This window comes from Carya illinoinensis, chromosome 15, assembly GCF_018687715.1.
Source record: "Carya illinoinensis cultivar Pawnee chromosome 15, C.illinoinensisPawnee_v1, whole genome shotgun sequence".
NCBI classification, from domain to species: domain Eukaryota; kingdom Viridiplantae; phylum Streptophyta; class Magnoliopsida; order Fagales; family Juglandaceae; genus Carya; species Carya illinoinensis.
Genome location: NC_056766.1, coordinates 6233758 through 6253426, shown reverse-complemented (window position 1 = coordinate 6253426; position 19669 = coordinate 6233758). Strand labels below are relative to the sequence as shown.

Genomic DNA, 19669 nt, shown 5'->3' with positions numbered 1-19669 from the left:
TGATAAAAGGAGCACATTTTACTTTTCAAAAAAATTCAAACCTAATCTTTTTACTTTTTACATATGACAAAATGAGCACACTTTACTTTTCAAAAAATTCAAACCTAATCTTTTTACTTTTTGCATATGATAAAAGAAACACACTTTACTTTTCAAATATTTAAAACAAAAATATCTACTTTTTGCATAAGTCAAAAAAAGTATCAATCACTTTTGAAAATATTTAAAGAAAATATACATATATGAAAGATGACAATTAATCATCTTTAATATTTTCAAAATTCAAACCTTTAATCAAGGTATGCACATATGAAAGTTGACAATCAATCATCTTTCAAAATTTTCAAATTTAATTTTCAAAATATTCATGCACATGTAGAAAATATATTTTAATGATTTATGATAAAATATTAATTTTGAAGAACTTTAATCCTAATTTTGAATTTTTAAGAGATTTACAACATTACTCTATGACTTTAATGTGAACTTTTTTCCTTCTTACTCATGCTTGGTTTATTGATGTGCTTGACTTCATTGTGTGGACAACTTGAACTTGAGACTCATTTATTCTTTGAATTCATTTGTTATCATTAAAATCTATGTGTAAATTTATAATTACAGCAACTTGAAATCTTGGGTTCAACACATGAATTTTTCTGTCATGAAATACCTATCTATTACATAATATATTCTGTCACATGTTGCTATCTGTTGCAAGTATGTTACATTACGTATACCATCTGTTACATGTATGTCATATCACATAATATTCATTGTCACATGTTTTGTCATGTTACAAAATATTATTTGTTACATGTATGCCATGTTACGAAATATTGTCTATCATATATTATGCCATGTTATGAAATATTGTTTGTTACATGTTATGTTACAAAATATTATCTGTTACATGTATGTCATGTTATGAAATGTTGTCTGTTACATTAATGTATCAGGGTACATTATGCCTATCATCTTACATTCATGTCACGTTACACTATGTCAGGACTTATGTCCTTTCATATTCATGTCACGTCCTGTTTTAAATACAGTTTGTGTATCTCGAGAATAGTCATGTTAAGTTTTTATGTCAATCATGACCCCAAGTATTAGGATGAGGTAATATCTTAGTGAAACTCCTTTGTTCACACTGGAGTGTCTAAATAGGTGTAAAATTTTCTGAGTTGATGAAGTACAATCAACAAGTTGCGAATGGGGCCTAACTAGCTGGTCACCGGAGCGCGCCAGGCACTAACGCCGATGTAGTCATAATTTATTTTACGTGTGTTCACAGCAAGTGTGGCACAAACAATTCATGTGACCACAACAACTGTGGAACATACACTACGTGAGACACAACAATTGTGACACGCAGAATATGTGGAGCCACAACAACTATAGAGTACGTATTAATGCACTTACAACTGGTGTAGATATTTGTATTGTGATGCGGTAATCGGCAGGGACACACGGCTCAAAGGGACCCATGTAGCACCTGTATAGTCACTTGATTAATTAAGTCTGTTGAGCAAGATTTCAAATTCATGTATTTCACGTTCAAGTCATGTTTCACGTTACGTTATGTTCAAACTTACGTTCATGTCAAGTTTCAAGTAGTTCGCGGCCATGTTACATTTCAAGTTCACATCCATGTTATGATTCAAGTTCATGTCACGTCAAGCTAAGTTTTAGTTTCAGTTCAAGTTATGTAAGCTAATGCCATGTTATGTCAAGCCACGTTATGCTTATTATTTCATGCCATGTTATGTCAAGATAAGTTATACTTATTATTTCATGCCACGTTATGTCAAGTTATGTTATACTTACTTTTGACTTGATTATGCATTTATGTCTTTACTGCCATGTATGCATCATTAATCTATGTGAAAGTTTACTGTTAACTTATGGAGATTTGTAATCAAATTTCACTGCGGTAGTCCCAACTACCATTCCCCTCGAATGGTAGACGATGTGTCAGGAGTAGAACAGGAAGCAGACATAGGCAGAATAAAAGAGGTTGACTAAACATCGCAGATGAGATGTGGGGCTTATAACCTCCATAGTTAGTTTTCTTTTGGATAGTATTTTGGCCTCGTTGATCGAGTTATGGGAGTTACTTGACGAATTGGTCCAATAGTGTATTGCGGTAATGTAATATGGAGCCTAGTCTCCCATATTTTTTAAATTACAGTCTTCTGAGACCCCTATTGTAATCGTGGATGTTTATTTTTTGAAGTATGCATGGATTACACTTTAATCATTTGGGATATTATATGTTTGGTGCATAGTATTGCTCAAGAAAAAAAATTATCTGTTGCGAATATTGCATAATGCTAGATATATGTTAGAAACATTGCATCTTATATATTATGAACGAGGGCAGGTAACCTTGTGTTACATGTCCTGACGCTTCAGTTGTCTGTCCGATCCCAAGCGAAATTTGGGGGCGTCACAATTCATGCCTTTAGGAAATAGAAAAATCCAAGAAAGAATACACCACCTACATGTTTGAAAATAGTAACAGCTTCTCATTGTGACAGTCTGCTCTTAGCTTAGGATCATATTTTGGGAGGATTTTCATGTGAGATTAATTAAAATAGCCAGTGTTATACCAACTTATTATTTTATGGAAATAACATCTCAAGAAAACAATGAAGTTGATCTTCCATTAAAAAAAAAAAAAAAACTTTACATTAATTATCATTAACAAAATGATCACCATGTATATGGTTCTACACAGCATAATGTCATAGCTATTATAGGGTGCCACCCGTAGGCAACTCATAATGCTATAAGCATTACAATAATAGAACAATTTAAATGGGAACATCAAAAGTAAAATAATCATGTCCTTAAAGATGAAGGACATCTAGTAGTGTATGTGATCTGAGAAAATAACAAAGCTAACTTTCATTTGTTGTCCTAGCATTCGAAGTCGATGCTAGATGATTTGACATATGGCTCTGATTCTGACCACTACTACTGTGTCCATGACTACTGTTTGTTTCACTAGTCGTACCAAGCTCTCTCAATCGGTTGAGCTCAGGCACTATAACTGTGGCAAGATCTGGTCTGTCCTTTTTCCTCAGCTCTGCACACTTCAATGCCAATTTAGCAAATACTAGAGCCTCCTCCATGGGCCAATCCGTCACAGTTTGGTCAAGCAGCTCTGCAAATGTCTGTCTTTGAATGGCCCTCTGAACATGGTGGGCAAGACCCATTGGGGGCTTGGCTGTGATGATTTGGAGCAGCATTATCCCCAATGAATATATGTCCGATTTGGTTGTCAACTTGCCTGTTTGTTGGTATTCAGGATCTATGTAACAAAAGGTCCCTGCAGCTGAAGTCATGTGATATTGTGTGACACTATTAGCCACAGAAGGTGGGACCAAACGTGCTAGGCCAACATCACTGATTTTGGTCACATAGTTGCGGTCTAAGAGGATGTTGGCAGGCTTAAGGTCCCTGTGCACAAGTGGTTCTGGCTTTGCTTGGTGAAGGAAAAGCAGTGCAGTGGCAATCTCAGCAGCTATTGTGAATCGTCTCCTCCAGGAAAGTGGATGGCTGTTGCCTCTTCGAAACAACCGATCTTCTAAGCTGCCATTATTCATGTATTCGTAGACCAAACAACCATACTCGGGACAGGCACCAAGGAGGAGGACCATGTTAGGATGTCTGATGCTGCAAAGGACTTCAACCTGTACATCATTTTGTATACATATAGTGATGTCACCTTAAATATATATATATATATATATATATAACCAATATGGCTAAAGGGTAAGGTGGTTATAACTTTTAAATCTTCTTTATTTTTACTTGTGAAATTTATGGCATTAAGATTTCACCGTCGCCCAATCCCAACGGCAAGACCTAGTCCCAACCTTGCACAATGGGGGTGGGTGGGTGTCATCCACTCTTCAAACTTCCGACTAGGCCTGGAGAGGAGGCTATCCGAGAATTTACGATCGACTAGTTTATAAGTAAAAGTCTTGCAAACCAATGACCTTTTTTAAAAGAAGTTTATAAACCAAGGACTAACCATTAATATTGTTCTAAACTTTTAATAGCATTATATCTTACCTCCTGTTGGAATTGCTTCCTCCCTTGAGCAGCATCAGGTCTCAAAACTTTGATGGCAACAGGGGTGTGGTCAAGTATGCCTTTATACACAGGTCCATATCCACCTTCACCAATTTTCATTGATTGAGAAAACTTCTCAGTTGCAACTTCAATTTCTTCTATGGCATATTTTCTATACCGGACATCACCATGTGTCAATGCAGTCAATGCCCGATTTTTCTCTTCTGCTTCTCGCTTGGCTTTTATCTCTGCCTGTTTTCTTCTCTGAGCTTCCTTCTCTGCTAGCCTCTGTGCCGCCTCTGCTGCTTCAATGGCTGCTTTGCACTTAGCTTTCTCTAATTCTGCAATTGCTAGGGCTGCTTCTTCAGCCAGCCTCGCTTCTTCAAACTTGCGAGCCTCCTCCAATTTCCATTGATGAAGCTCTCTAGCCTGACATAGTTAGTGACAAAGCGTTTTATAGTTATATAACGTACTAGGCTAGCATAGCAACATTCATGTTGTTTTGTTGATTGGTAGACTTACTGCCATGGAAACTAATTTAATAAAACACATGATATTTCACTATAAAAAGTGATGTAAAAAAGGTGACTTGGTGGAAATTCTCCTTTATGAAAATCTGAAAATGTTATATATTGCATTAACATCACCTTATTTTTGGCCGAGATTGCTTCTTTGCAAGCTGTGCTATACATGTCCATGGTTTGCTTCAACTCGAGCCTCAATCTCTTCATCTCAGCTTCTAAGTCTCTCTGCAATATTGAACCATGTAGCAACTCATACTCTAATAAAACTTGACTAAATACGATGACCCATGCCACTTCTTTATGGAAAATGATTTGTGCAAGTCTTATGCATACAAGCCTCTTGAAAAGTGAGATCGATCCATCCAAAAAGAAAAAAAAATCTAATTAAGAGAGGCTTGTCCCAAGCTTGCACCCCATGTCTTGTGCATGCAAATCTAGCATTACTCGAGAATAGAGATATTAAAGTGCACACTTTGTGGACTATCATGATCTCAAGCATACATATATTGCAATATATATTCAAGTTGTAGTACTACTACTTACGGCAGAGTGTCTGGCCAAGGGATCCTTGGGAGAATGTGGAATGTTGAAATCCAAATTTTGATCTGATAAATCCATAGATCCCATCACCATTGGCCCTGGTAAAAGATCACCATCATCAACATGAGAATCGTGGCCAAAGGAAGGCCTTGGCGGCGCCCCTCGGTAAGGAAGGTCTATGTTCTCTATTAAAAGATTGGTTGGACTACTTTTGGTCCTCTCGCGATCACGTGTTGTTGTTGCTCTCAACGTCTCACTCCCCGGCCTTTCCAAACGCATTAATTTGTCATGCCCTCCACTAGTTCTCCATGGTGACCTTGCAGATCTGTGCATGTTCATCAAGAAAAGGTGCACACACATTAGCAAATAAATCAAGAACTTCGCTCATAATATCAGCATAATAATAAATCTTTTTGCAAACCTTTTCATTGACACATCAACCACAGCAAGTAATTAGGTTTATAAATAACAAAGACCCATAGATCATGTTCATATGAATTAGAATGTATTAATGATTCATAAAAGAATCAAGAGATTTTGATTCTCAATGGGACTAATATCAGTTCTTCTCAAGTTTTGGGTGGTTCATACGTACCTGGTGGCACTGGCCCCATTGTCCTCCCCGTTGTGTACTTCAGGTACTGGTGGTGGAAGTCCAGACATTGGAGATGGACCAGATGGTTGTTTGGGTGGGGTAACAGCATTAATCAGGGGCCTTGGTGCTGTTCGTGCTGAGAATATCTTCCCCTTCGAAATCACATACACCGAACAGAAATGCGGTGCGGATTTCAGTAAGCCACTTCCTACATCATAACCTTTGAACTTTCTGCATTAATCCAACATGAAAGTTCAAGTTTCCATCCTTTCACACACACGTACACACACACACACAAATACATATATATATATATATATATGTAGAGAGAGAGAGAGAGAGAGAGAGAGATCACCTTGTGAGGGCATTCCTTGTGGATGCACCAACTACAATACTGTCGATGCAGTTCTTATTAACATAGTCCAGAAGTGCTTTAGAAACGTCATTATCTTCGACGACAACTTCTTTCAATTGAATCTGTCATTCAACAATCATCAGATATATATTATTTTGTAATTACTTTAGTGTTATATATATGTATTGTACACAAACTATACGTACGTACGTACCCCTTTACGAGCACAATATGCGCGGTAGGGCATGAAGAGCTCTTTGCCATCCGAGTGATGATGATCGCCTGATTCTCCATGATCATTCCCACTTTCTGCATGATTACTCTCAACAAAATACATAAAATCAGAACCCCCCAAGCCCTACAAAATTCCTACAATAATAATGATCAACTATATCCATTAAGGTATATAGAGCAGATAACATTTTCATAATCAAATTAAGATTTCCTAGAATTTTCTAAGTCAAAACATTTTCGAGAAAGTTTGATACGGCGTGTACACTTTATTGTATTAAATGACATTGTATGTTGATAATGTATAACTCAACATTAAATTAGTAACGTCCATATATTATCATGTATATCTCTTTTCAAATGGTAGAAAATGTTTGTATTAAAAAATTATAGGAGATCCTTATCGTTTTAATCTCATCCAGATCATGTATACATGAGTATAATATTAATCATAATTCATGATATATGGTATCATTGTGCATAATCATGAGTTATGATCCCATATATAATCGACAATGATGAAAGAGAGAGGGTACCTACGATGTTGTTGGGTACTGCTTTTGTGCCTAACATGGATTAGGATAATTGAGGGATTACTGATAACAAGATGATCAATAGCCCATCGGACGGCGTGCGGGCTGTTCTTATCCTTGTCAATGGCCACAGCGGTGGACTTGAGTGGTGCAGAACTGTCATCGGGAGGGAAGTGGGGAACCATTAATATATTATATAGCAATTTTAAGTACTCAGCGTTGCAATGGAGGATCGATCAGATATTAATGTTGCTAACCGGCGGCGAAAGCCACGACCACCCACCAGAGCATGCACCAATAATGCCCAAAATTTCCACCAGAATGGCCACTGCAGTGCCACAAAAAACCACGGCTTGAATTTGCAGAGAGAGAGAGAGGATCAGAAAAGCATGCATGCAGCTTAGTTACTTGCTCTGAATGTGTGGAGCTGAAAAGACGACCAGGAAAAAACGGACGTACATAACTCTTGAATGTAAGTACTCTCCGCCATTCGCTTGATTTAGGCAATTTGACCAGGCCTCAACAGTTTCAGATCAAGTCTGGCCATTTTTTAAGTCATCCACAACACTCTATATTGGGACTACTTCTAGTTCTGGACACAGAAAGATAAAAAAAGGTACATACGTGGGCTTAATTACTTGCATGCTAGCTTTTCCCTGCTTAGAATATATATGTTTTTCATTGGGATAATTATATATATTGTTGATAATATTGAGGTTAGGTTAGAATTAATGTTAATTTTGCCTGTCAAAGATTAACAAATCAGTGTGTGAGGGACATTATATATTATGTTTTTTAAAGAAAAAAATACAAAAACATTTGTGTGTGTGTGTGTATATATATATATATATATATAAAGAATCATTCATTGATAACAAACCATTCATTAATAAAGAATCAAACATTACAAGCTATTCTTCATGTCAACCCAAATAGCTTGAGAAATAAATAGTGGGACATCAACCCACCACATGTCAATATATATTTTCAAAATTAATTCCAAACATAACGGGGTAGTCTATGAGCAGTCTCATTTCCTAGAAGATGTACATGCTGAATTTCAAACTCAGTAAAATATTGTAGCATACTCTTTATTTCCTTGAGTAGATTTTCAATAGTTGAATAAGATTCTTTATCATCTTGTAGCTCTTTAACCATCAACAAATAATCATTAATTTCTAAAATAAGTCTTGAGAATCCTAAATGAGCACACAACTGTAAAACCCGAAGCATAGCCTACATAAGTACAATGGTTTCAGGATCATGCACTTCATTCTCCACTTTACTTACAGCCATCACCAAATCTCCTTTGTCATCTTTGAGTACCACACACTATAACACAATTGGTATTTTGTGATAGAGAAAAATGTCACAGAAAATAACCAAAACGTCACTAAAGACATTTGATGATGGTTCGAAACATTCACGACTACCGTCACCTAATGTGCATCACAGAAAATAATTGGTGACAATTTACTATTCAACCGTTACAAAAAATATTTTTAGTGACGGTTGGAGGTCTTCAGTTTGATGTCACGTTGGAATGTGAGATTTTTTGTGACAGTTGAAATCTGTCACAAAATATAACGTTCAAACGTCCAACAGAACATTCAAACGTTAACCCGACCGATTGACATTCGAAGAAAAAAAGTTGATGTTCGTTGGTTATAGTTCAAATGTATCATATTTACGTTCGAACGTCAAACAAAACGTTCAAACGTAAATCATTTAAACATTCAAATGTTGTGCTCGTTTTGAAAGTGAATACGTTCGAACATTTGGTCGTACATTCAAAAGTTATTTCATAATTTTGTGTAATTACTTTCAAACATTAGTTTGAACGTGAACCAACGTTCGAACATTTGTTATATATATTCAGATCAAAAATACTATTTTTATAAAATTAAAAAGTATACAAAGTATATCATCATATTACACCATCAAATTAACAACTAACAATATTTTATATAGTTGTAAAATTAGATATTAAAAGTTCTACACAACGAGAAAATTGAATTGACTTCATTTCTTCTTCTTTTCTCACCCACCGCGATTCTGCTGTAGTGACATAACACGCTCTATCTAGACTTTCATCTACCTTTGCACTTGTTCTTAGACTTCATTGCGCATTCTTTCCTCCTGGTCTCTCTGTTTCTTCTACAAACGTGTCTCTAAATCAGACTGTCACTCTAGAGAGATTCCAACTCTTGCTGTCTTGACCTCATATACTCATTTGATAAAGAAAAATGCAAAATAAATAACATTTTAAAAGAAATACAAATAAAAAATTAAATTATTGACATGTTGCATAATTTAATAAATTATTCCTAACATATTCAATAAAAATTTACAAATTTATTCATAACGATATTATATATTTCCACAATATATAAACACATTCACAAATAAATTCATAATATTTCACATATTATCAACAATTTTAATAAATACTGTAATACACAAATTCACAATATAATAGCATATTCTTATAGACTAAACTAATTCACAAAGCACATATATATATATATGCACAATAATAACTAATTCACAAATACCAAAACATAGTTACAAAAAAATAACCACAAAATATGCTTCAAATTCACATACACAATTGTAAAACATATTCATTTTAATCCATAAATATACACCAATATTTATAATTTCATTTTAAGAATAAATATACACACAACACAATTTTTCATTTTAATTCATCATATTACATCATCCGTATCACAAAGATTTTCTTCTAATTCATCAATATAAATAATTCAATTCCTTCTAATTCATCAATAATATCCAATTCACAACATATTCACAATATATACAATCAAAAGTCACTACTCAACTCACAATATTATACCCATATCTAATATTTCAAAATCTACAATCAACTGACATTATACACATCAAAATATTCATCATTATTCACAACAAAATATATAAACATATTAATAAAGTTTAAAAATATACCAATCACTCACAATATTTTCTTACAAATCACAAGTTTTGAACAAGTCACAACAACCAATCATTAAAAAAAATCACAACATTAGTTAGTTAAAGACATATATATAAAGAAACACAAAATAAATAGTATAAAATTACAAAACATTCACAGAAAAGAAGAGTTTTTCCTTACTAAAATCAATAGAGAGAGCAAAAATACTAACCCTATCTCACTCTACTCTCTCTATAACCTTCTCTCACTCTAACACATACACACACTCTCTCTCTAACCCACAACCCTCTCTCAACCTCACTCTCTCTTTCACACACGGGAGAAGCAGAAAAAAATAATTCTACTTCCTCACATGTGTTTATTCATTAAAACGTTCTGATTTGATATGACGTTTGAATGTTTAAAAAGTAACGTTCGAATGTTAACTAATAACATTTGAATGTTTAAAAAGTAACGTCCAAACGTTAAAATTTAAAGTTTGAACGTTATTTAAAAATGAGTGAAAAATTTTCTGCATTTTTTCCACGTTTGAATATATATGTATATACGTTCAAACATTAAAAAAAAAATGTACTTTATTATTATAAATAATATATAATATGTATTATATATTATATATAGTATATAATATACTATAGTATATATGTTGTAGTATAATATACTATATAATATATATACTAGTATATATAATATATATATGTTATATATATAATTCATCATGAAATTAAACATAAACATAATAAATAAACAATATATAATTCATCATGAAATTAAACATAAACAAAATAAATAAACAATAAAATAAAATAACAATAAGATATATATATATATATATAATATACCAATATAATAACCAATGGCTCTTATACCAACTATGTGTACCAGGATATATAATCAATATATAATTAATATATATACTATAGTATATAATATACTATAGTAGGCCTATGCATATGACCCGACAAACCGAGTGATTCGAATCAAATCGACCCGTTAGATGACGACTTATAAATCATTGGTTCACCGATCCGATAAAAAGACGGGTTAGATTTTATTCTTCAACCCACCGAAAACCTTCAATTTTCTCAAACTGGAGCCTCCAAGACTCCAAGTATGTGAAGCTCAACTAGTCCTGGGATGTGATTTCCTTTACATAAGACTCAACCATCAAGAAATGGGTTTGCTTGAAAACCAGTCAAAACCAAAATGGGTGAAGGAAAACCAAACCAAAGCTCGCTTGAACTACAATAGATTCTTGAGCCACAACGTGAGACAATTTTCAATTCTTTGAGCCATGATGTATGCAGTGGACATGGATCATGTTTTCCTTCTACTATTGCCTTCTCTGAGAGTGCGTAGAACCAACCATTCCTCTTTAACTGTTGTAGGAAAGTGGGAAATTGCTCGGGAGTATGCACATAGTCTATCTTCCATGGCGCAAGACAAACTGGGGGGAGGGGACGTGTTAGGGTGGGTTCAAATAGACAGATCTGGAATCGTGGTCCCACGCCACGGAAGACAACAGAGCACTCCGGTAGCTCCCCCAGATTGGCTTATAGCGACTCGTCCTCCTCCCTCATTGGGAAAAACATCGCCACGTCGACGTCGCCTGAACTCCTCTCTGCAAAAATGGGGCTCTCGAGCACTGTCGAAGACGTCGTCTCCATGTCGCTGAACCAACTGAACTCGTTGCTCGCCATCAAAGATGACTCGTCCTCTAGATCCGCGAACTTATCCTCCGGCTTGGGCTTGGCGCTTGCAATGGTTTCAAGCTTTACGGGTTTGTTCGTTGAGTGGTGGTTCCTAGAAGCCGGCCACATATGGTTGTGCTCACAGGAGTAGGTGACCACTAGCATCGTCCAGGGGCTCCTCTCTACCTGTTTTCTTGCTGGACATCCTAAGTTTTCATTTCTGATAGATCGAAAACACTCGAGTCATACGAAAACATAAAGTCGGGTCATAAGAGTTCGACCCAGTTTAGTTTTGTTCGGGTCGAGTCCGTCCAGGTTAGCTCCTTAAATGAGGTCTTGCGGATCAGGTCGGGTACAAAACCGGCTTTACCAGACGAGGTTGCAAGCCTATACTATAGTATATATGGTGTAGTATAATATACTATATAATACATATACTAGTATATATAATATAAAATACATAATATATAATATATACTATATATATAACGCATATAGTATATATATACTATATAATATATACACTATACAGAATATATTATTTTGGAAAGCCGGAAAGCATAACCCTACATTATTATTCCTTCACGTGCCCAGCCCTGCACAAAATGTCTCTCATTTTTCATATGCATCAATACATAGTAATCATTAATAAAACTAATGGTTGGAATTTCTTACAATTCCCAAGTTTTCATGACATTCAATCTAATTTGTGGAGTAGTGCTACATCCCTTGGGGTATATACTAGTTAAGTGTATATAGTATTATACTAATCAGTATTTAGTATAATACTTATATATTAATATAATACTTATATTATAATATACAAACTATATAGTATTATATTATAATAATATTTATATAGTACACTATAAAACAGTATATAGTATTATAATATAAGTATTATATATATAGTATTATATAAGTATATACATATGGTATAAGTATATATGTATACTTATATATTATACATCGATAATATATATATGAATAGTATAATATACATGTGTATATATATAAGAAAAACACTAATATGACGCCTACGGCTTACAGCCCAAGTTGACCCAAAAAGAATTTTTATTTTATTTCATTTCATTTTTTACTTAGTGATTAAGGAAGTGATTTTAAGTGTATTGGTGTATTTTTTTTATTTTTTTAAATATATTCAGAAAATATGAAAATTGAAAGAAACGTTAAAAAAAAAGGCACAAATGTGCTAGCACTCAAATGGAGCGGTGCTACGCAGGCATCAGAATAACACCACTCTACATAATATACTAATATATATATTATTATTTAATAGCAACGTTTGAACGTAAACGATCGTTGAGTTTCAAACATGCCACTGACATTCGAAGGTGGAATTTATATATGTTCGAATGTTTAGGATATATGTTTGAACGTTTCCATACCACATTTGAACATTACTATCACATTCGAACGTGATATAAAACGTTCAAATGTTAACCTTTGAGCTTCGAACATGGTAAAATATGTTCAAACTTTAATCCTTTAGTTCCTAATGATGCACTTAAATCCAAACGTTTAAGTGGGAAATATTCAAATGTAAAATTGTTTTCGTTCGCATGTGCATCTATTCTTATCACATTCGAACGTTTAAATGTAAACACATTCGAATGTTTGAGTGTTTACTAGTCTCATTCGAACTCATAGTCTTATATGTTTGAATTTTACTTATAACGTTCGAAGGTGTACGTCTAACCATTTGAACGTTATCAATAACAGTTTAAATTTTATTACAAAATATTTATAACTATGGTTCTAATGTCTTGTTCTTATTAATTCAGGATATGGCTTTTATCTGACAACAAGAAAATGGGGCCGAGAGGGAGCCAACTCGAACACTGCTCAGCTTGGGGCGTGAACGTTCATGGCCGAATGAGAAGTATTAATGTATTGTTAATATTATTTAATTTATCTATTGTTTTCAATTTCAATTCTCAATTATCTTTCATGTTAGCTTATCCAATTTTAATATTAAATCATCGCGTTTCAAATTTTAATCTCTTTAAATTTGTAATAATTTTTCACAAAGGATGTATTATTTTATTTAAAAACGACATAAAATTTAAATTATAGTCATATTTGCCAAATACTCTATCCAACATTCGAACTTCACTCACTAACATTCGAACGTTGGCACTAAAAAATATTACGTTCGCACGTAAAAATCTTTAACGTTCAAACGTCCATGTATCGTTCAAACATAAATTTGCCTACATTCGAATGTCACACGAATTCTCATCTAGATTTAGTAACCGTTTGTATAAACCGTCACAAAAACTGATTTTTTGTGACAATTTGAGGACTATTAGCAATTCTAAAGCGTCACTAAATCTCAATTTTGTTGTAGTGTATACACCTATCCCAACTTTATGCATATCAAGAAACATTTGTATATTTAAACGTTCACAAATATATTAATAGTAAACCATCACATCTCATGATCTACCCCCACTAATTTCTTCCTGGTAATATTAGAATATATATATATATTTATATGAGAAATACTTTAGGCATAAAAAGATTTTATAAAAGTAAACTCACAAATTGATATGACTTCTTGTGATACATACGTTAAATTATAAAATTATTTTTATTGTAAAGTAAATCTAACATTTCATACGAAATCAAATTAATTTTGAGTCTATTTTTATAATATCTCTTTGTAGCTGTAGTATTTCTCTAATTAGGATAGAGGTAGTTGACAATTATAAATTAATTTGAAACTTTAGTAGTTTCCATGAACATGATACCCTAGAAGTTAGGATAGATCAATGATCAACAATGTTCCATCTTTTTTAACAAAGGTCACATTATCTTCTATATATAAAAAGTGTCTATGAAATGGAATTTTTGGGCTTTTCTGTTAAAGTTAACGTGTTTGTATAAACTCCATCTGTGTACCATAAATGTAAATCTTTCACCTTTCCGTCTTTTTTATTTTTCTGAATATTCTTATTCGTTTCTCTCTCCAAAACCAAACTCGTTTTCTTTTTTGTCTCTTCGTCTTCTTTCTTCTTTAATTCTTCTGATATGTTCTCTTCATCTTCGTGTTTGCATCTTTAGATTTGTTTCCTGTAACATTTTTTTTTTTTTTTTGCACGTCGTGGTAGATGTCACCGAACGAAGGCCATCACCTCCCAATCTCCTCCACTACGCCTTAGATGCTGCGGATTTGGACCCACTGCAACTCAACACTCATTTCTCCAACAAAAACCAAACCCATAGAGAGAGGGAGAATGCGAGGCTTCCGAATGTGTTCCTAGGGTTCGATGAAAACCACCTCTCCACGGTCAACGGCAGCTAGCTCGACAAAAACTCTACTGGTTGGATTTCGTGTTGGCATTTTTTGGTGTCTCGTGTTTCGAATTTGATCATGTTTTGGGTTTGGATTTTCGTAGTTTCTGCTAGACCTGTGTTTCGTGCATTTGGATTCGTTTAGATAGTTTTGCATTTTAGGGTTTTTGGGTTTAATTTCATTGATTTTTTTAATCATTTAAAGCTTTATTTACTTTATTTTTTTGACATCTGAATCTACAGTTTACTAATATTTTGGTTTCAAGGGGTGCCAATTTTTGCCCCTGTTCAACAGAGTGCAGTGATTTCAATTTTTGTCTTTTTCATTTCGTCTTGACTGAGTATAAGTTCAGTTCTTCATCATTCGTCAATATGGGTTATTTGGTCCTTTGAGAACCAAGTGTGGTGATTTGAGTTTTTCTTATTTGTGTTTTTGTTCTCATAGCTTATCTCACTGTTTTTTTTTTTTTTTGGTTTTTGTAAGCAGATCAGATGCTTAGAGATTAGCACAAGCAAGCGAAAGACGTTTTGATCTCTCTTGGAGGAACATTTTTTGCTTTAAACCCTCTCGAGAATGTCACAGGGAAGTCACTTGTAGGGGTAGATGGGTCTAGCTTTATTTACTTCATTCAAAATGGGTTGTGTGGTTATTGGGACAGATTGACCGACGAGTTTATGATAATATTTGTATCTTGGGCATTGATCCAGGCCTAGAATCATTTAGCGACCACTTTGGATATAGAATGAGGAGATATGTAGATCAGAAGGCACTTCTCAAGAAAGATGAAGGAGGTCTTGAGGAATTTTCATGAGGTTATTAGCTTTTAGGAGATGTGAAAATTCCTTCATTTCCACTTTATTTTTCCATTTGTGCATGGAGAGTTGTTAAGAAGTACTAAAAAATCTATATTTAACATTACAGGTGCCTATAATAAATAAATTACTCTACTTACAAGTGCTTAAAATAAATAATTTTGCTCCAAGATGGATTGGTATGTATTTTTTTATATACAATCAAAAGCATCATGTTGAGTGCATAAGTTCTTTTACTTGCTTCCATTTTCGTTTAATTGGTTATCCATTGGCCTCTATTAGGTTCATATCCTTTCTAGGTTAAGCAACTTAGCAAATTCTTTTACCTGCTTAGTAGTTTCTTCTTCAATATAAAACCTCATTTTTTGCTTCATTCATTCTATAGGTTATCTGAAGTTTGGATTTAACAAAAAAAAAAGGTTGAATTGTGTACTGTGAGTGGGCTTCTGCTGTTCAGTGGGTTTGTAAAGTTTCAAGTATAAAGTGATTATCTTTGCTGGCTATTGTACAGATCAATTGTTTCTTAGAAGTTCGATTTTCTATAATGCAGAGAAGCACAACTCATTGTTTGCTTCATTCATTCTGTAGGTTATCTTAAGTTTGAATTTAATAGAGAAGAAGGTGGAATTGTGTACCGTGAGTGGGCTCCTGTTGTTTAGTGAGTTTGTGAAGTTTCAAGTATAAAGTGATTATCTTCGCTGGCTATTGTATAGATCAATCATTTCTTAGAAGTTATATTTCCTATAATGCAGGGAAGCGCAACTCGTTGGGGACTTTAATGGATGGAATGGTGCCAACCACAAAATGGAAAAGAATCAATTTGGTGTTTGGAGTTTAAGACTTCTTGATTCTGGTGGAAACCCAGCAATTCCCCACAATCAAGAGTCAAGTTCCGATTCCAGCATGGTGATGGAGTTTGGGTTGATCGCATCTCTGCTTGGATTAAATATGCCACTATTGATCCTACAAGATTTGGAGCACCATATGATGGTGTGTATTGGGATCCACCTCCTTCAGTAAGGTGCAAACACTTAATGGGATGAAGTGAATGTTATTGATAGAGAAATATGAGAAAGAAATAGCTTTGGGGTCAATGCCATTATAGCAGGAATGATTTTTGAGTTCCTCTCAAATTGAATAAGTTGTCCACGTCTTGGGACTTTAGCGCATTTTGGCATTCAGGTTGATTCTGTTTTTTGACAATTCAGGCCTTTGCATCACCCTATACAAATGCTTGGTCCTAACTTTTGACAGGATAAACTTAAAGTTGATGCCTTGGCAAATTCTATTTTTTCTATCATCATCTCTTAGCAACTTTATGCCCCTTGTTTGTTGCCAACTTTTTTCATGGGATCTCATTAACCAAGTTTGTTTATTGTCTTTGGCATGTATGTTACACAATTACATTTCAAAATTCTTTGCCAGTTGATCCGCCACTTGCAAAGCTTTGGGGCTGCTATCTTTTGTATATTTTTTATTGATGGAAACATTGATGAGTTTCATAATTCTTTAATTACACCTTGTAGCTTTATGTACCGACATGCAGCCAAAAACAATGTTGCTGCAATGTTGCCATTTGCAGCTCAAGTGATAAGTAGACTTATTTCCAAGAGGCAAATGAACTAAAATGTAAAGCTATCATCAAGGAAAATTGTTTGACCTATGTTGTTCTAAATCCTGATGGCCGGCAGCAGCAAACTGTAGAGCTTTGAGGGCTCGAAATGGTCTCCCACTACACTCAGATCCATGCCTAGCATCGTTTCTACATCAAAGTTCCAAAGTGAGGGTCACATCATCAGCAACGTAAATGAGTAGCATGGGATTTAGCATGCAAGATGGGTTTTTTTTTATGTTTATTCATACACTTGTTTTCGGTAGCCTCTTTTAAAAAATAAAATAAAAATTTTGTTTATATTATTTCAGATTTTCTTTTATCTATGATCATTTCACTATCTAAGTAAAAGGATGCCACACATGCTTCCTTCAACATCAATGTCATTCTTTCCTTCTCTCTTTTGTTTTAACCCCTTTGTCAAGTCATTTTTTATTCATTTATTTTGGCATTTAAATTGTGAATTTTGTATAACTTTATTTTTTTTGACTTATTCTTTTTTATCTATAATTAGAAGGTGGGTGGCGATGTATTTCAGGTTTTGGTTGTGTTCATTCGTTCGATGGCTTTGTTTTTCTACCACTGGGCAGCATATTTTTGGTTCTATATAGGGATGTTAGGGGAATACTTTGGTGCCTGAGTTCGGTCACTTCTCCACCCTTTTCGTTGTATGAGAGAACCAAATTTATGGAAATAAATACAAAGAATATGAGATTTTTTTATTTTTTATTTTTTTATTTTTTATTAAAGGTTCTATTCACATTTTGAAACATCTTATTGGCTATTTCTTAATTCCTCTCCTACATTTAACTTTCTTTCCAATATATGAGTTAGTAATAAAGATCTTTTTTTTTTTTAGGCTTTATACGAGTTATATTGCACTTGGATATATAAGTACTAATCTATAAAGGGATTTGAGTCATAAGATATGTATTTGGCAAGGGGGAGTCAGGTTCATGTTCCCATCTTAAGATATGGATTTGAGTCAGATGTCAATGTTGTTAATGCTTTGATCACTTTGTATGTAAATTGTGGCAATATTATAATGCATGGTTGGTGTTTGATAGAATGTCAAGAAAGGATAGCATTTCCTGGAATGCAATGATTTCAGGCTATTTTGAGAATGGGGAGTGTTTGGAAGGTTTAAGGTTGTGGCACTGTAGTTTGATGATGGGAAATAATTTTAAGATAAATCTGGGTACTTTTTTATGCATAATAATTTAGAGTTGTTTGAACTATTCAAGCATACTTTAGGTGAATTGTTTTAGTGCAATTGGGTTTGAAGGAATTGGTTTATCATTGAAAATTTGAAAGTTAATGAAACATTGGTATGACAACTATTGTTAGTTGAAAAAACTCTATTTTGTAAAACAATTGTTTGATCTAACTAGGCAAACGTGCTTTACACATTGCTTTAACCTAGTTATGTTATTAAATGACAAATAAAAGAAATATATGTAATTAAAATATATAAAGTTATTAATTGAAAATTAATATCAAACCTAATTAAGTCAATAGTTTTAATTAAAAGTTGTTAGGATCTTCTAGATTTGGCGATGTGTATTTGTTTATCAAACAATTCTACCCCGCAACCCTACAATATCACACATCTGCTGAGGGAAAAAAAATAAAAAAAATTCTTCTTCAGCAGGTGTGTGGCGCAGGAATGCTGAGTAGAATAACTCATTGTTTTTTTGTTTTCAACTCATGCATTATTTTTTGTTTTGTAACTAATGTTTTTATAAATGTAATTGAGTTTCAAAGGAAGTTAAAAAGCCAATCAATTACTACTCTTGATGCTCATGAGTCATGACACTTAATTTGCACCCCATGTAAAGATATATTATTCCTCTTTTTCACTCAAACAAAATTTATGAGGTTCCCTTTGCAAATATAGAAACATAGGAGGGATAGGAAAAATAAAATTAAGGCATTCAATCAAATGATGAAGATCAAGATTGATAATAACATTACTAGCTCTCTTTTAAAGGTTCTTTATATGTATAATAATACAATGACTCGAGACTATATTAAATTATTTGCAAAATTTAAGTCTTTTAAATTAAATAAACTTAGTAAATTGTGGAAATAGCTAGGGTTTGTAGCTAATAACACAACTACTACTAAGCATTAACAATAACATGATTTTGGTGTCAAAATCAAGTAAAATGCATGACCAGTAAAAAAAAAAAATATTATAGTTTCTTATTTAACTAACCGTGATCATATCTCAAGAAAGGGATAAGCCACGTTTAAACCTATATTTTAAAAGAACTAATCAATGATATAATTTGAATCTCATTAAAGTTATTATAAAAAAGAGTAATATTACATACAGTCGTGAAATGTGCAAACGTCGTGCAATCGCTTTAAAAAAGAGTGGAGTGTACGTATGATTAAAAAGTTAATTTTTTT

General features: G+C 33.6%; 2 protein-coding genes and 1 long non-coding RNA gene across 7 annotated transcripts; 1 reads left to right on the top strand and 2 right to left on the bottom strand.

The window, feature by feature from the left end:
* Positions 1-2703: 2703 nt before the first annotated feature.
* On the bottom strand, positions 2704-7243 carry LOC122297323 (U-box domain-containing protein 35-like). Of its 3 annotated transcripts, XM_043107357.1 has the most exons (9): positions 7119-7243; positions 6865-7017; positions 6312-6406; positions 6098-6219; positions 5743-5973; positions 5151-5472; positions 4731-4832; positions 4084-4512; positions 2704-3698 (listed from the first exon to the last, which is right to left on the bottom strand). In XM_043107357.1, the coding sequence occupies exons 2-9, from the start codon at positions 6899-6901 to the stop codon at positions 2904-2906; spliced, it is 2133 nt and encodes a 710-aa protein (XP_042963291.1). In that variant the 5' UTR covers positions 6902-7017; positions 7119-7243; the 3' UTR covers positions 2704-2903. The 3 variants fall into 3 exon arrangements, with proteins under 3 accessions (XP_042963291.1, XP_042963289.1, XP_042963290.1); XM_043107355.1 differs by having other exon boundaries at positions 6869-7218; XM_043107356.1 differs by lacking the exon at positions 7119-7243 and having other exon boundaries at positions 6865-7041.
* A 4130-nt stretch (positions 7244-11373) lies between these two features.
* On the bottom strand, positions 11374-11676 carry LOC122296599 (probable WRKY transcription factor 65). Its single transcript, XM_043106401.1, has one exon. It carries the CDS (start codon positions 11674-11676, stop codon positions 11374-11376), a length of 303 nt encoding a protein of 100 aa, XP_042962335.1.
* A 2793-nt stretch (positions 11677-14469) lies between these two features.
* On the top strand, positions 14470-17670 carry LOC122297325. 3 transcript variants are annotated; one of them, XR_006238718.1, is made up of 4 exons: positions 14470-14858; positions 15317-16300; positions 16395-16663; positions 17189-17670. It is a non-coding gene; the product is annotated as an uncharacterized LOC122297325 (long non-coding RNA). The 3 variants fall into 3 exon arrangements; XR_006238717.1 differs by having other exon boundaries at positions 17169-17670; XR_006238716.1 differs by lacking the exon at positions 17189-17670 and having other exon boundaries at positions 14471-14858; positions 16395-17147.
* The last annotated feature ends 1999 nt before the right edge of the window (positions 17671-19669 follow it).

Bases quoted from the DNA above. Each gene is read 5' to 3' on its own strand.
- LOC122297323 (XM_043107355.1), bottom strand. From the start codon at position 7,046: ATGGTTCCCCACTTCCCTCCCGATGACAGTTCTGCACCACTCAAGTCC. The intron at 6,407-6,868 runs GTAGGTACCCTC...GTAATCATGCAG, and splicing joins AAGCAGTACCCAACAACATC to AAAGTGGGAATGATCATGGA. The intron at 4,513-4,730 runs GTGATGTTAATG...TAACTATGTCAG, and splicing joins CAATCTCGGCCAAAAATAAG to GCTAGAGAGCTTCATCAATG.
- LOC122296599 (XM_043106401.1), bottom strand. From the start codon at position 11,676: ATGCTAGTGGTCACCTACTCCTGTGAGCACAACCATATGTGGCCGGCT.